General features: G+C 40.6%; 1 protein-coding gene across 5 annotated transcripts in view; it reads right to left on the bottom strand.

Annotated features, from left to right (window-relative positions):
- The window catches only part of macf1a (microtubule actin crosslinking factor 1a), a 174,024-nt gene that overhangs the window by 25,495 nt on the left and 130,008 nt on the right, over positions 1 to 18,521 (bottom strand). For all 5 annotated transcript variants that reach the window (XM_079590323.1, XM_079590326.1, XM_079590324.1 and 2 more), the window contains one exon: positions 17,738 to 18,238. In XM_079590323.1, the coding sequence (XP_079446449.1) occupies positions 17,738 to 18,238 (501 nt within the window). The remainder of the gene's footprint in view (positions 1 to 17,737; positions 18,239 to 18,521) is intronic.

Below are 18,521 nucleotides of genomic sequence, written 5' to 3'. Positions count from 1 at the left end.
CTATGATTAATAATTCACAACAGAAAGAGAGGGAATTTAGTTTGTCAGAAATCTGAACAAAGATGCACATATCCACATGCAAGTAGGACGTAGCTATACATATCCATACAACAGAAAGAGGTCAGCGCAAATAACAATCTCTCTTCTCTTTACTCGTTCTCGCAGAGAGTGTTTGACTCTTGTAATGCAGGCCTGTGGAAAATATCTAGGATGCCAGTCATTCCACTCAAACACTCTCAACCAATCTGGTCAGCAGCCCAGTCACATGCACACATACATAAACAGGACCGCTGCACACTTATCTCTCCTGCACTCTCTTTCTCTTTTGTCACCAAACTTTAAACTCTTTTGTTTCTCACACAAACCCCCACAGATCACTTTTAGCTACTGGCAGCGCTCCATCCTACCGCCAACCCACAACATCACATCACCGCCATTGGAATCTTTTGTTTCTTTCGCTTTAAGCGGGTATGCCCACATTTCGCTAAAGAAAATATTATAATAGCTGGATAGGAGTTGATCTATATATATTCTGAGCTTTCTAAATCTTATTGTAAATAATAATATTGTATCTGAAAGCATCACGAGAAATTAATTATTGTTCCATTTTTTGCTGAAGGCAAGATAAAATCAATCAGACAAAATTACAGTACCAGTCAAAGGTTTGGACACATGCAAATTAATGTATTTTCTCATGAAAATCTTAAATTTAGTCTATGTATGAATTTCATACAAAACTGTTGTATTTTTTTCATTTGAAATCAGAATATACAACAGTTTCGATAACCACCATTTGGTCACCTCATATTTTCTATACTTCTATTTGCATTATTTCATAATTTTGATGACTTTATTATTACTATTTTGAAGTGTGGTCAAACTTCTGCCTGGTATTTTATTTAAAATTCATGTGAAGAGTGAAAAAATTAAATAAAGCAGGCTGTACCTGATTTCATGGAAATTCCAAGGTAATACTTTTTTTTATTTCCTGCAATGTAGCATAGATGGGCGTGGAATTCTTATTTGCATTAGACCCAAAGCATAACCATAAGAAATTCAAGGCTACAAACGTCTAAAAATAGCAAATTAAAATAGAAAAATAGAAAAGTGGCTCTCTTGTCAGTCTTGATATCACAGGAAATCACACGAATATAATTTCTTTCAAATCAATGAAAACATAGCCTCTAGCAACTTTCTTGTTCTATAGAGACTTTTCAAAACTCTCTCTCCAGTCCTACTCTTCCTGTCTTTGCTTTCACCTCCTGTGTTTTTCCGGTCTCTCGGTCCCTCAGTCCCCCCGTTTCAAAGGACTTTGGATGACTACATTTTATCGGACCCAAATGTTTTGATAAGGAAATCATTTACATGATTCCATTAATACATACTTAGCAAATTATGTTGAAAATAGTCAATGAGTTTACAGCATATGTGACTGCTTTGTTATGGCCGTTGTTGTGCCGACGGGGCCACAGGGTTTGTTCAAACTCTTGTTTGTAGCAGTCTTTAATCACAGGTGTTTCCCGCACTGTCATCACTATCCAAACAATCAAATATACCCACTGTTACCATGCCATAACAGTGCTCACTCCCACCATGATTGCTCTTCCCTTTCCACTGTGCGTATCAGTTAGTGTGTCTGTTTACCTGACCGTCTCTACAAACTCTACAACCCTGGACAGACTCAAAAATGAGTGTGGGTTTCAGATGTTACGTCAGATGTTTCTTCTGACGCCTCTTATTGCTCATGCAGCTCTTATTTTGAGTACTACCAGGTGTTCTGCCATAGAGACTCTTTGTTCATTCATGATCAGGCTGTTGCAAAATCTTCTAACTTTACACTCCAAATCAGCACCCATTGCAAGCGTGCAATTTCACATGAGACAGCCCGTAACGGAGAGCAGCTCCAAAAGATTACAAAGATCTTTCCTGGGGTCTGTGGTTGACTCCCTCGGCTTTGGGCATTGCGGGGGCGAGAGTCTGGCCCTGCGTTGATAGGACTGGCATGTCCTTATCATGTGTTTACATTTCCAACAACTTTATACAGTGTTTGTGTGTTACTGCCAAATGTGGCTCTTCTTACAGGGCCTGATGTTTATTTCTCACTTCCTTATCTCAATTGCAGAACCATCAGACTGCATGCAGCTGGGAAGAAAATAGGAGGATTTGAAGTGGGAAGAGATTTTGAATTAGTTTGGCACTGGACAACAGCCACTCCTCAAATCAATCATTTTGTTCTACTCTTTTATTTTTATTTTTTATCCCAACCAAGTTTAAATATAATTTGCTAGCTGATCCCGTTCAGTCCCTCAGTTGCTATAATCCTCTCTACCCAAATCCAGCCTGATAGGGTTCCTGCATCTGATTACACTTGAAGGGATGGGGAGTTTTGAGAGTGACCATACAGAAAGGCAGATTTGGCCCAGGCAGAGGGTCAAATGAGATGTGGATGATCAGTCAGGCTGATAGTAATGCAATAACCATCCGGAAAGCTTAAGAACTAATAGGCAGTCTCTCGGCCACCCGCCACTGTCACTGTGAAGCAGAGCAGACGCAGGCCTTGTCACGACAGCCGAGAGAGAATGTCAAGCGCACACTCACATTATGTCAAGAAATCTAACATGTATTTACAAAAAACATTCCTGTCTGTTTTTTGACTCCTAAATCTTATTCGAACACATACAGTGTGCTCACTTAGACAAAGCAGTGCTCAAACAGGCAGAAAAAAGCAAACGCATGCAAATATGTGCACAAACCCATTTGCCTGAAACCAAATACACAACCGATCACTAAGGTTTGACTACTTTGGAGTAAGCATGCTTTTTTAACTCAACGAGCTTGTTTGTGTTTATGTGATCCCCACTGCAATACAGAAAGAGTCCCAGGATATACACATACTATGCGCCTGAAGACATTTCAGACAATACAGTGATTATGAATATTAAATGGATCAATATTAATATCAATCATACATAAGAAGTCTGTGTTTGGGTCCCCATGAACTAAAACCCACATTGCTTCAAACTAAACACAAACACACTATCAGAAGGATCAATGAAAGGATATGCTTGGATATTAAGACAAAGTGTATATATAGTATATATATATATATCAGTACTGTGCAAAAGTCTTTAGGCTTGTTAGTATTTTCAAAAAAGAACATCATTAAGCCAGTTATTTATATATTTTGCTGTATGCTGTAGTAGTGTGTCAGTAGGAAATATGTTTACATTTCCAAACATTCCTTTTTTTAAATAGAATGTATGCGCTCAAAAAAGAAAAGTCAGTCAGTCAGTTCTCATGTGCGTAGATCAAAAGCAGTTATGTCAACCAAGTAACTAAAGTTGCCCGCACACTGAAAAAATGCAATCAGACCAAAAAAAGGTCTATACATTTTTTCTTTTTGCATGTGAAAAAAATGGGGGGAGGAGTGTAACGTTTATTAAAAACAGATCTTTTGTTTTGGTCTGATTGCATTTTTTCAGTGGGCGGGCAACCTCGGCAAACATTCCTTTTGCCAATAATTTTAATAATCCAGTGAAATTTTTGTATGCACAAGGAGTGACAACAGCCGGTATGCTCCACACGGAGATCTGATCTCACCATCATCGATTCCATCTGGGATTACAGAAAACTGAGACAGACTAAATCCAGCAGAACTGTGGCAACGTCTCAAGACAAAACCTACCTGCAAAGCTAGTCCAAGTATACAGAGGACAAACGTTGTTTTAAAAGCAAAGGATGGTCACACCAAATATTGATTTGATTTAGTTAATAGAAGTTAATTGATAAATAAAATCTATTTATGACATTATTTTTGAAAGCATCCTCACTTTACAGCACGTTTACATAAGTGCCTAAAACTTTTCACAGTACTGCAGCTTTGCAAGTAGGTTTCTACAAGTGTATTGGAGACAATTGCCACAGTTCTTCTGGATTTATTCTGTCTCCGTTTTTTCGGTTTCTTCATGTAATCCCAGATGGACTCGATGGTAAGATCAGATCTCCGTGTGGATCATACCGGCTGTTGTCAGATTCCTTATGCATATATACATCTCACTGGATTATTAAAATGAATGGCAAAAGGAATGTTTGGAAATGTAAAATTATATTTCCTACTGACACACTAAAAGTATTGTATGTGGGATAAAAAAACTTAACCAATTTTTATGATTTATTTTTCAACAAAATGTGCTCCATTATTGTTCAATGAAAGCATGTTTTTTAAGGCAAACATACACTTAGTATAAAGTACTATGGGAACATTATGGAAAACTACTGACTATTTCCAGCCATTACCAACAGTTGTGTTGGCACCAAAGAAGTGTAAAAATGACAGAGTTACATTTGCACTGACCACCTAAAACAATAAAAACTTAAGAAGGTTATTTTACCTTTGTGTCCAAATCAAGGTCATGTTTTAGTGGTGAGATTTCTTCCACAGATCTTGCTTCACAGGTGGCCTTATAGTCATTGTCACATGATTCCACACCCTCCTGAGAGCTTGTCTGATTCTCTGCCTCGTTAAAAAGGCCATATAAAAGGCCTGGCTCTAGTTGCTCCCACTGGTCCCTCTGTTGGTGCACAGTGTCTAAGCCTGATCCATCTGAGTCCCATTCACTATCCCCAGTCATTGAACCAAGTACAAAGTCAACACCTGATCGGGTCTCCTCTGACTCAGAGTCCAAATCCTGACAGTCTTCACAGGCAGAGCCCCCATCAGACACAAGCCGCTCAGGGGCTGCCAGGTAAACAAAAGTATCGGAAGAGAGAAATTCCTCTGGCTCAGGGCAGCATTTTGGGAGGGGGCTCGGAGGGGCTGATTCCACTGATGGAGATGGGGGACAAACCTGATGATACTGAGGTGGCACAGCCACAGCTAAATAAACAAAACTGTCTGTTGCAACAAAAGCATCACCATCTTTGCTTTCAAGTCCTGCAGTTCTTGACTCATGTTTAGTGGTAGTCATGTTCAGGGGCAGAGGGGAAGGTGGAGCAGATTCAATACTGATATTGGGAGAGTCTAACTGTGGGTATGAGGCATCTGATTTTGGTGTACTTGTGGTCCCCTGAACAGCCTCTGTTACTTCCCACTCATGTGATGACACCTCCTCTTCAACAAATACTTCCATGGAGACTGAAATCTCTTCTTTCTCTGATTTAAAAAAAGATCCCTCTTGGTCAGAAGTCATTTCCATAGTTACTTGAGCAGGCTCAGAGGAAACTGTATCCTCATGAGAGACAGTCTCACAGTGACTTTTCCTAACTTCACTTTCTGCCTCATCTTGCAAGACAGAGCACTCTGGAGACTGGTGAAAACTGTCCTCAATTTCCACCCCTTCCAAATCAGTCATAAAGATGCCAAGATTCATATTACATTCAACATCTGCATTCAAATTCTCTGGTGGAAAAAATCCATGTTGTAAGGAGATATGAATGTCAGATGTCTCATCTTCTTTCATTACCTCCTCTTGCTCTTGCTGTTCATGATCTGATAAAGCGCCAATGTCTATATCTGAATAACTATCTGGTCGCTCATAGCTCACAGTCTGAATTGTCTCAGACGGAACAGTGCTATCTTGGTGTAAGGTTTGAATGCCACTAGATTCAGAATCTAAAGCATCTGCATCAGCTATATATGAAGTATAATTTTGATCATGGTTATTACCTTCACTATTACAGGGAAGACATATTTTCAGTTGGTCTTGGCTTTGGTCAATATCTTCAAGAGAAAAGCAGCTTTGTGTACATTCTGGTGAGTTTTGATTTATTTGTGTTACACGTGGCTCAGTCTGATCTGTGTGCACTACATGATGTATAATGGCATGTGATGACATCACAACACAATCTTCATCATACAGTTCTGTGATGTCACATTCATGTCTGGCATCAGCTTGATCCATTTCCACTTCAAGCAAGTTGGCACAGGTATCCGAGTATTCAGAAGTGTGAGAAAGATTCCTCTTCTCAGAAACCGTTGATTTGTCTGTGTCTTCATCCAAACACTGTCTTTCCAGCTCAAGAAAGAGTTCGTCTGAACCTGCCTCTGAGCTGGGGCAGGGGGAAGCACTAGGGGCCTCTGAGCCTCCAAATCCTACAGGTGGTGTCAAAAGGTGGTGGTGCCAGTGGCCTGAGGATGCAAGTTGTTGCGTTTCCCAGTCTTGTAACGGTGATTCCTCCTCTTCTACCTCCCAAGATAAACCACATGTTTCACTGCTCTCCAGTTTCAACACTGCTTGCCAATTTCTCTCCTCCATCTCCAGTCTCTCCGCCTCTTCTTTCTTTTCTTGCTCTCTATCCATCTCATCATCCTCTAACTCTTCCAAGATTCTGCGTTCATCTTCTTCAAAGCAAAGTTCAGAGGCCGTCTTCTCTCTTAGCCCACCAGTAGGAGGTGGCCAGCCCAATAAACCATTCTCACCACCCTCCTGACTGATACAGGGAGACAGGGGCAAACCCCCATAATTAAGCCCCTCTCCTTCTTGCAGGAAAGGTGATGGAGGATCCAACAGGAACAAAGATTCCTCATCACTCTCCTCACCAAGAATGGGGGGCAGTGGGGGTAGGATAGGGAGAACCCTTCCATGCCCAAGTGACCTTTTACTACCCCTCATACTGCGGGGCCAGGTACGGGCTTTAGTGGGGGGACAAAATACTGGTTTTGGAGGTATTAGTGGAACAGTGTCTTGGTCATGTTCCAATAGTGGGGAGTCTCGCTCGTTATCAGAGGTTCTAGCTGCATTAGTATCCCAGATTTGTGGTGGTTCTTCTGAGACACTTCTAACACACATTGGGGCAGGACTTGGTTTACTCTGCTCGCCTCTCTTTCTCTCAGCCTGTTGAGAGATACTAGGACTAGGTTGTGGAGTGTCCGGCTGAGCATAAGTAGTAGTCTCTGAGGATGGTTGTTCTTTTGAGGGAGAGTGCAGAGCAGTAGCAAGTTTTTGGGAGTGCAGTTGGAGTGGCTGTTTTTGTCTGTGAGGATGAAGAAGATGGGGAGGAATTGGGCTAACAGTGGGAGTGAAAGAAGGAGAGCTAGAGACAGGTGGAGTTTGAGGACCTACAGATGAGACAAGGGAGTGTGAGAAAGGTGTTGCCAAAGGAGGCGATGATATAGAAGGAATTGATGAGGCTAGTAAAGATGGCACAGGATGGAGAGGAGAAACTGGGATTCCAGCCCCAGACAGACGTTTCTCTCCACTCTCTCCAGGTGAAAGCTCTAAACGTTCTGCAAACTCAGGGTAAGTAGGGGGCATAAAAGCTTTCCAGGAGCGTCGATTTGGATTGTCCTTCTTGTCACCACCCTGGTGCCTCCTTTTTGTCACAACAGCTGCCCCAACGGCAGCTGAATTTGATGCAGGAATAACCACTCCAGAGCCGACTCCTCCGACAGGTGACATACTCTGTGGGTCACCGGTGAGTTTAAGAGCATCAAAAATAACTCTTTCATCCAGCTTTTTCACACCTGCATCAGAAGGCCCTCCTCGTGCAACAAATACTCCACATATGTCGGCTCCCAATGTCCCATTGCTGGAGAGTGTACTCCCCTCACCACCCCCTGAGCCCAGAGTGCTGCGAGAAGGCTGGCTGAGCTTTGAGCCTTGATCAATCTGCTCATTGATGCGCATGGTGTCATAAATTGAGCGCTGTGGTACATAGCAGTCCTCAATATATGCCTCCTCATCATCGCCCTTCCCAAGGCACCTGGGGTTCTGCCGCAAGCAGTCCGGGCGGCTCAGAGGTTTACCCATCCCAAACTACAGCGCCCTCAAGGGGCTGAGATGGGATGGTTACTATTCCAGAAACAAAGCCTGCAGTGAGTATTAGTGAGGTTCTGAACACACACATACAGTCATGCACTGAATTCTCAGTGTACAATCTGTTATGATGCTCAATATCCAGCATAAATATCCAAGTAAGAAAAGGTACAAGCTCTTGATTCAGAGCTACATGTCGGCATCTACACGTGCAATGCTGAAATGCATTAGAAATGTCTCCTTTGCATGGATAAATCTGTGCAGCAACATATTAAATATTAAGAAAAATATACAAAAAGCTGGTAAGTGTCTGAGTGAGACATCCAAAATCCATAACAGGATAATAACATCCCTTATGGGCAATATTCCTTTGTTTCCCTTCGGAGTCCTAAACCCTCAAAACAAGAGAAAAATCCAAAATCCTTTCCTTCCTTAGTGCTGCTTCCTCTCGACTCTCCTTCCTGCAGCCACAACAGGAAAAATCAATGCGGGGCTTCAGCTACTTTCACCATCTCCAAGAGCAGCAGCCAAAGCTGAATGAGGCTCCTTTTAAGGTGAGATATCCACACTCTTGTTACATAAAACTGAGTTCGGCAAAGAAAAACAAAAAGTGCCAGTCAGGAGATTTTGTCTCTCATCTCCCTTTTCTTCTAAAAACATAATGTAATAGACATAATTCCATGGAAGTATTTTGAAAAACAAGGCATCTTGAAAAAACAAAAACAAAAAAAAACACTATAAACTTACTTGATACCACTGAAGATATTTAAAGAAACAATCATAAAAACCATAACGGACTCACTCTTCCGACAGTCCTACCAGTTTTCCTGCTGTGTATTCTTTATCAATTTCTGCTTCCTCTTTTTAATCCTATAATGAAGCATTAATAGAGCATGTCAGGAAGAGAAGCCATCTGTGCCTGAAATACATCATCCTTCTCTTTTATCTTGCCCTCTTCAGCAGACTGAGCACAAGGGATTGAAATCAATGAAATCCAACACTCTTTGTGAAATGTTCATTTCATATTTAAAGTAAAAAAGACGTTCTTCAAACATGAAATTTTTTTTTTTGCAATCCTTTCATTCAGCACTTGAGGGAAAATATAAGGGTCCAAAGGTGTCTATGTCCAGAAGGGTTGAGGGTATGTAGATCCAGTGAGTCCAGTTCAGCCAGGGAGAGTTGAGAGTCAAGGGACTGTATCCAGAAGGCAGAGACCCAGACAGAGCTTCATTCCAAGTGCTGCCTTGCACTTCAGGCACTGTGATTTCCAGACAATCCCCGGACACACTCCCTGTTTTCTTATTTTCTTCTTTCAGTGCTCCAAACACAGCTCAGCTAGGATCCACGCAAGTTCTTGCTCTTCTTTTCTCTGATTTCTTCCTGTGCAGGCTTTCTTTCTCATACACGCTTTTCTCTGTCTGTTCTAAAGCCACTTCACAGCTGAAATGGTTTGCAGCTGCTAAAAAAATCTCCCAGTTTTCCTCTCTCGTTCACTCCCCCCCCTCTCTCTCTCACACACTCGCCTCTCTTTTTTTTCTCTTGCTCTCTCTCTCTCTCTCTCTCTCTCTCTCTCTCTCTCTCTGTTTTTGTTTGAATCCAGCTCCGTTTGTTCTGTTTCCTGCTGTGGTTTTAAAACACAGGAAGTGGTCCAATCATGCCGGTTTCCCCTTCCAAAAAAACATGCGAGACAAGGCTAGAGGAGTGAGCACAAGATAAAGTGAGTGGGAGGAGGGACCATGGAGTCAGTGGGAGTGACCAGTCTGGGTATCTGACGTGTTTCTGCAGAATCACTGGATAACAGGAGCAGCTTATCACATTCTAAGCTCTATAGCAACCGTCTATGTAAACTAAGTGTTATTGAAGAAGAGGGGCTACATGCTCTCGCTGAGTTAGTTTTCTTCTATCATGTGTACAGTGAGCTTCAATGAGTCAACTGAGTGAATGATAAAGCTCATTTTCAGTTTGTAATTGTGATATTCATCACTTTGCTGTAATCTAAACCTGAATCAGCTGGGATAAACACTCCCACTCAAAAAAGAGCAAATGCCTGAAGCAAACCACAAACTCTAGAGCACAATAGATAAACAAACAGGAAAAGTGAGAGTGAAAACATTAACTAAAGTGGGAGTGGTGAGTCGGGGAAAGAGGAGGGAGCTTGCAAGAGGGATTTAAAGAAATAACGGCTGCCCTTCTTTCCCCCCTCAAATAAACTGCCATACGTGGAAGCAAAAATCCCTTGCACACATTCCCTCTCACTGTTCAGTAACCTCCCTCCCTTCTTTTTAAGATGGGCCTTCTGTAACAGCAAAACAATACAGAAGGACATACAAAAGTCTGCCATATTCACACACCCCACTTGTGCATTCCCGTCTGCTACTCTTCTGTAACACAATCCTGTCAGGAGAGAGCATAAGGGGGCTGGGTGGTACTGGGGCCTCTGATGAGGTGCTTCAGGATAACACAACATAAAAATGAATGAACATTCCACCGTGAAATGTCCACCGACCCAGACTAGCATGAAATGGGAATACAAAGTGTGAGCTTTCAATATTTTTATGTGTATTTTGTTTTGCATCTTATTTTTCTTAGTTTTATTGCACAGATCACAACTCTATCCTTCCTTCAGAGTGTAAAGGGAAAGTTCACCCCCAAAAAAATCGATCATGTAATCTAAACCTGCATTACTTTCTTCTTCTGTGCAACATAAAAAGAGAAATTTTGGAGTGGAAATGTTTTCCATGTTCTTTTCTATGCAATTACATTGAACGGGGACTGAAGCTTTAAAGCTTCAAAAAGGACAAAATAGTACCATAAAAAGTATCATAAACCCAAAACAACTTGTGTGCTATATTATAAAAATAGACTGATATATACATCATTATTCACTGATACATTGGACATTCTCTAATCAATCATTAACATGTCAAAAACTTTTTTGATGCATTCCTCACACAAAGCAATCATATGACTTCAGAAGACTTGGAATATAGCTCACAAGCCCCTGCTGAAAGTCTTTAGTACCCATTCATTGTGATTGCATGGAAAATTCTTCAAAATTTTTCCTTTTGTGTTCTGGGAAGAAGGAAAGTCATACGGGTTTGGGATTAGACTCAATAAGGGTCAGTAAATGATGGCAGTACATTTTTAACTATTCCTTTAAGAAGCTCCAGCAGAGAATAAACACCAAACGCATGTCTGCCTGTTCTTCGTAGCACCCTGTCCAAAAAGCACAAATGCATGCAGAAAAATACACACACTCACACATGAAGTGGGGGAGGGGCTTGTTAGTCTTCAGATATCTAACTGTTGCTTTGAAACGCCACGCTCCCCGTGGCCTGCATATCAAGCAAGCTAAATTCTCTGCCTTTTTTATAAACTCTTTCCCCCTCTGTGTCAGTTGGGTTGCAGCTGTTATGGCTGCGTCTAACACAAACCTCCCTACAGAAACAAAAGAGGTTTGTTGTCCATTTTGCTGGTGCTTGTGCTCTCTCCCTCTAACCACATAAAACTAGGTTTCAGTGAGCCGTAATCCTCAGCAAATTTGAAACCGGACACATGTGCATCCCAGACACAATTGGAGGATAAAAAGTAATACAAAATACATTTGTACACAAAACAAAGTAAGAGACTAAAACAATGAATCTAAACCTATCCTGGCTGTACGTGTAACCAGTCTAAACCCTCCTCTTCTCATTGCACTTCCTTATATCAATTAAATTTCATGACTGCTTGACTGGTGCATCCCCCACTCTACTTTTCCTCATTCTTTCAGTGACTGGTCATTTGGCCAGTCACGCCTGGTTAAGGAGTCACAGTCTTGACTCAGACAGGAAGAGGGAGGGGTTCAAACCCCAAAATCCCCTAAACAGACTCTATGGTTGGAACTGAACTGATTGGCATAGGTAAAGTGCTACTAGTGCTTTGTGTCTTGTACAAAAGCGGCCCCATTTAAAGACTGGTGGTCACTCAGCAAAACAAGCACGAGGCCTGAGAACATTATTGACTTAGAGGGCTATTTGTTGCCTCAGCAGAGCACCTGTTGATTTTGTTTTCCTTCTTTATCTTTGTTGCTTGCCCACTACTCTTGCTACTCTCTCTCTCTCTTCCTGCCTGATTGCACTATAAGTGAAAAGGTACTGAAAGCCTCATCTGTTTGTTTCGGTTGTTCATTTACCCCCCTCTTCTCTCGTCCCCTTTGCCACACTGGTTACTAGGTAGCATGTCTCTCATTTTCTCTATCTCAGCAGTAGATTTATAATTAACCACCATGGCTTTACCTGAATGACTCAATGTGTGCATTGTTCTCTCTCACCACCAAAGACACAAAGACATATGGAGTAGAGACAGGAATACAAACACATCTGCTAAGAAAAAGGAAAAGAGTCTGGTCTTGCCACAAAATTAAAGCAATAAAATAGGTTTTGAATGTATGAATGAACACATTAGCAAATAAAGCATTAACCTAAAGCTTAACATTTAGTTAATATTAAAGCCATGTTATTTAGGAAAAAAATAAACAATGTAAAATAAAAATCGGCATCACCATCTTGTTCCCACATTTGACTTCAGTCAAAACATTGATTATTATCTTGGTAATTATTTCCAAATGTCAGTGGAGTAACCCTATTTACATTAAGCTCCTATTTATTTCTGTTGGTGAGCTAATTGAGACTAACTGGAAGGGAAAGTGGGCTTTTCTATGGAATGCCACAGTAATGCACAACAGCTGAAACAATATCAGGCAATGGGAACAGCCAGAGAGAGCATGACATAACACACACATATGTGCATACACACTCAAATGCCAGTGTGTGATGTATAGAACCGGGTCAATTTAGAGAAATTAAGTCATCAGATTAGTCTAACCATGTTATCCTAATTTAATCAACCCCTCAGTGCAAAAAATAAACTGAATATGAGCAAACTGATATAAATTATACATTTACAGGTGAAAGATGTTCCAGCGAAACTGCAGAAATGGAAATTAAACTAGAATGACATCAGAGATCGCTGAGACATTTAAAAACATATAGTATCACCACGATAATAGACAGGAAACAGGTAGAAATACAAAGTTATCCAACTAGGCCCAATTGCAAGCCTGATAAGATTCATACAGGTAAGGATCATACAAAGTGTAGTACCCTAACCCTTTTATCAAAGCTCATGGAAAAGTACCATTAAAATATTTTGCTTTGTGACATTATGTTCAGTACATTATTAAATCACTTTTCACTTCTGTCATTTTTTATTGTAATTACAGTAAACAATTATTTACATACAAATAACATATATTAGAAAAAATAACTGGGATACTTTTTTTCCAATACACTGATTTGTAAGTATAAACTGTGAATTATGAACTGTGAAAAAACTGATGCCAAAATGATTATTATTATTGTTATAATGGTCCTAAAACTAGACTTATACAAACTTGTATAAGTAACAAATGCTCATTTTAATTTCATTTAAATTTGCGGTGAAATATGACAGAGAATTATTTAAAGAGATTCACCATGTTAATATAACTCATTGCAAGAACTTTACATTACATTACCTTATTGCAATAGTGATAAATTCATTCTTCTAGGAAAACCCAGTGCTAATCTGCTTATTTGACTGAGAGGCCACAAGATTGATGAGTTAAAGGGAAACCTCTCAGGTTTGGGTGGGGGTAGGGCAGGTCATGACAGCCTCCACAGTTGTTTTTGTGGAATAAAACCTGCGATCTCAAACTATGTAAAAAGAGGTCGATAAAAATAGACAAACCTCCAGTGATGGAGGGATGGAATGAGTAAAGGGAGTGAAGATATAAGCGGCAAGGTTGAGGACAGCGTGGACAACCTGATTTGATTTAGAAGCCATTCCCTCATCCCAACAGCCCTGCGAAGGAATTCCTAGTTGGACAAGGGGCCCTCGCTTTACTCCAATCTAGCACTTCATCCGGCCCCAATGGCTCAAGCCTCAGCTGCTCTGGGACAGAGCGACATGGGAGCACACAAGGGTACGTAAGGGACAGGAGGAATTTTAAGGAGGGGGCAACCACACCCTGGTTATGTGTACATGTGTGAGTGTGTTTCCAGGGTTGAGGGTGGGGAGACAGCTGGGATGCCGGACGCTCCACACGGACTGGAATTAGAAACATTTTCACACATGGACCTGCGGACACACTCCCACAACATACAAACACACCTTCTGTGTCTACATGTCACCCTATAGCACACGCCTGCTGATAAATATGAGAACATATTCAGACAGGAAACACTGGACGACACAGGCTAGACATTTCACATTGAAGTCATAAGTGTGAAAAGCCCCGGCTCTCTCCAACCGATTTCCACAACATCTCAATACGCTCATTGTTGAAAAGCTAAACAATGACACTGACTAATCTGACACCTTCTCTTAATACCCCATGCCCCCCGCAGCTGCCCTGACGGAGCTTGCACAACAAAAAAACCTCTCAGACACACACACAGGATCACCCTCCCCTCTCCACCCCTTTGAGCAATGACATCATTTTGGATTTGGTGTCTTTGAAATGGAGTCTGGCTTGCGTGGAGTGAGGCGAAAATGAGAGCAGACTATCTCGTGGCAGACGAACGGGCTGCACTCAAATTTATCTTACGATGTTTTATTACAAAGTGGAAGACGAAAAGAGAGAAATGGGGCAGAGAAGATGGAAAAATGACAAGTGCTTGCAGCCAAGTTGGATGAATCCCAAGGATGTCTTTCCGAATGCATTTTATTCATCTTTCACTTTTTCCTCTTTGTAATGAATGAGATCTCATCTCCTCAGCTTCCTAAAAATAACCTCTAGACTACAAATACATACAGTGGGGTTCAAAGGTCCACTTGTGAAAATGCTTCTATTGTGCATTTTTTCCTGTTACAAATTATATTCATGAAGCATAACATTAACAGCAGTGTAATAATATTTGTGAAAAATAAAAATAAATGTCTTTTTGAAAAAGTTCTTTGCTTTATGAAAATATATAATATACAATGAATAAATAATAAATAATATAATAAAAGGAAAAAATATATCATTTTATATTATATTTATATTATTTTTACTGTTATATCTCACTTTGTATCTTGTACCGTCTTCAAGACTTTGATATACGTGGCTGTCTCCATTTCAAGGTCACAAGACATTATTGAGAAGCAGTAATTTTCCACTGCCTTTGTTATAATACCACTGACTGAATTTGTGCTGATCACAGTCAGACTGAGCATTGAAAAAATACATTTAGGATTATTCCATAAACGCAATTCAATAATAATAATAAAAAAAGAAGATATTTCCTGACAGAAAGAGAAATCTAGTAGGAAATCAACTTGGATGTTAGAATAGTGTATCCAAGATTTTCAACATCAACACGACTGAAGGCCATTGTACTTTATATACTGTGCTGGCTTTGACTTCATTCTTGAACTCCACTTCGCGCCGTATTGATTAGACATCCACTTGAGCGTCACAGTTGACCATATCGACAACACCCACTTATTCTTAGTCCTCTATTCAGTCCCTTTTCTGCCCCTCTCAATGTCTGTCTGCCTGTGCTGTGCTTTTAATCACATCTATACAACCTGCTTTCATTTAGCACCCATGAGAGAAGAAGAGAGAAAGAAAGAAAAGCAAAGAAGAGAAAATGGGTGATGCCGTGCTTTCAGTCAACCATATTGTTACAGATTTGATTGAGAGCTTTATTAGACCGCTATGCCTAGATGAGGCAGGAGTAAAGCTGTGAGACAAGCAAGTGGATAGACAAGTAGTGGAAAAACAGAAAACTCAAAAATGGAAAAAGTGTGTGGAAAGACTTCCTCATGAGGTGTATGCTAATGAGGATAGGAATTGAAAAGCCAATTCACCAATGCTACATTTATTATTATAATAATAAAAATAATACAGTAATATTGTGAAATATTACTACAATTTAAAATCGATTTTAATCTTGTGATGCAAAGCTGAATTTTCAGCATAATTACTCCAGTCTTTAGTGCCACATGATCCTTCAGAAATTATTATAATATACCGATTTGGAACATTTGTTTATTATTATCAGTGTTGAAAACAGTTGCCCTGGTTAATATTTTTTGTGAAAACCATAATATTTTTGTTCAGGATACTTTACTGAATACAAAGTTTTAAAAAAAACAGCATTTATTTGAAATAGAAATCTTGCATTATAAATGTCTTTGTCACTGTCTTTACTAAATTTAATGCATCCTTTCTAAATAAAAATATTTATTTCTTTAAAAAATTAAAAAAACGTATTGACCCCAAACTTTTGAACACTACTAGTATATAAATCTGCTAGTATATCTAAAACTATTGTATTGTCTCCACTCTTCACATGACTGATATACAGCAAAGTGTCCCTGTCTCTTTTTCCCCTCCCTTCTTACGCTTCCATATTGACACAGTGGGCTGACACGGATTAGTTGTGTGGTCAGATTTATCTCAGTGTCCATCACAGTGGTGACATCATTAATGAGCTCTTAGTGTTAGCACTGAACAGAGGGATGCAGTACTATGGAAGAAAAAAAAACACAATGGAAGATTTACTTCGCAGGAAATTATAAAGTCTCTGAAGAACACAAATGACACAATGACAAATTTCACCCTTTATCCCAAATTCCAAGAACTTCAAAAAGTCTTTGATTATAAATGTTGCCATTTAAAATCTTCAAATGTTCAGTTAAAGGTCACTGGACTACTTCAATACCACTGAGTCTTAGAACTACTCATACTGTTGTTGCTGAGCAATCAAACATGGCGGAGGAAGGAATGATTCAGTCTCAGCAAGACATATTTTCTATAGCACTGATTCACTCTCCTGCTCCTGGAGGTCTCGGACGCCCACTACATCCGTCATTTCCTCATCTCCATTCCTTCCCACTTCCACCTACACCTCTTCACTCTCACACTCTCCTTTCTTTCACCACCCTCAAGAGACATGAGTAAGAGAGATAAAGACATTTCATCAGACGGACGGGGGGGAAAGGTGAACTCGAGCAGCCCACTCTAAGTAAGAGCTGACATGTCTCACATTATCCTCTCGCCACCGTCACAGAGAGGATAGCAGAAAAACAGCAAGAACACATTGGGAAAGGAGGATTTATGCAGTAATACAAATATTAAAAGTACCACACAGATCTTGACACATTTTCCTTGCTTTTCTCTTTTAAACACACACACTTGAGGGGCAAGAGCTCAGAGAGTGTGCAACTGAATTCAGATTGCTCTGTAGGTTTTAAGCTGCAAATGGGTCCACCAGAGAGATTGCATAGTCAATGAGAACATTCCTGCTAAGCTCACAACAAATATGAGCTGAATGTCACAATATGGCTTAGTGTGATTATTAAATTGCAAACGTTGTGATTTAATTAAATAAATATATAAGCATTGAGCGATACGCTTATAACGTGCATTTGGGAATGCAGCACTTATAAAAAGTGCTTATAAACCAGCAGTTGTCAACAAAAGATAAGCTTTAAGGGCTTCCTGGGATTTTCCACCACAAATAAAGCTTGACATTTTATCATTTGAAATTAAAGTAATTAAGACAGCCATTTAGACAGCCCTGGCCTCATGTGATTTACACAATTAGGACATGTTCCTGGATCAAAAGCCTTTGCTGGTTCAGGAACATCATCCTGCATCATCTGCAAAACATTGCCCACTGAATTTAGGGGTATGGTGGTTGATTCAGGAACACGTCATGCTTCGGTAAACCACATTGTGCATGACTAGTGCTTTGCTAGAAATTGTTTAGATATTGAAAAAAAACAAGACTGTGCCACATGAGCTCATGCTGAGGTAGGCGGGTTGAGCCCCTCTGAGACTGAAGCCTCAGAACCTCCTGTGGCATATGAATTTTGTTAGCTAACAGTGGTTAGCACACAATGGAATCTGATATTGCAAATGAAAGCTACAGTACACACAAAAATATACAGTTTGCTAAATATTTTCCTACCTTGAATTCTTGAAGTTGCGGTTTAATGACCTCCACTTCTGTCCCCACGACGGCCTGTGTGTTCAGCACCTCCTCTGCCCGTCCCAGCAACCCCTGTAGGTCAGCCAGTCGGGCGTAGAACTCCTTAACACGTTCTTCTGCTGCTCCTATGAGTGCCAGGCGGTTCTGGCCTCGCTCTGTCAGCTTGCCTGCCTGTCGGTTTAGGGCTTCGGTTTCTCTCCTGAGGGCCAGAAGATCAGGAGAGCTCCCCTCTCTACGGAGCATAGTTGTGCATTCCCCACCATGACCCTCCAGCTCGGCACGGAGGGCATCAAGTCGGCTGAGGAATCCCCTGACAGCGTCAGCCTGCGAAGCCAAGGAGTCAGCATCTCGTCCCACAGGGCTAAGGCTGTCCAGCTCATCATCCAAATCAGCCAGGCGGGAGAAAATATCTCGAACATTTGATTGGACCTCTCCCACGCCCTGCAACCGGGACTCCAAGGATGAGCAGCATTGCTCAGTCTGTAGGGAAAAGAAAGGGGACACATGTAGGTAAATGGAGCTGAGATTGTGGGCCATTTCTACTATGCAGTGGATGTTCATTACCCAATAATATGTTTCTAAATGTTTTGTTTAAATATTTTAATATTAATGTAGTAACAATTTAAACATAGTTCACTAATATGAGTAACAAAAATAAACAATAACAATATTTTAGCAATAACAACCTTCTCTCTTGATTTCTACCATTTAACCAAACCCAACTGAGCTGGACGATGACATCACTGTTTTCTAAAGAGCCGCT

This window comes from Phoxinus phoxinus (genome assembly GCF_949152265.1).
Source record: "Phoxinus phoxinus genome assembly, chromosome: 19".
NCBI classification, from domain to species: Eukaryota; Metazoa; Chordata; class Actinopteri; order Cypriniformes; family Leuciscidae; genus Phoxinus; species Phoxinus phoxinus.
The sequence above is the reverse complement of the archived record's forward strand: the minus strand, read 5'-3'. Positions and strand labels throughout refer to the sequence as shown.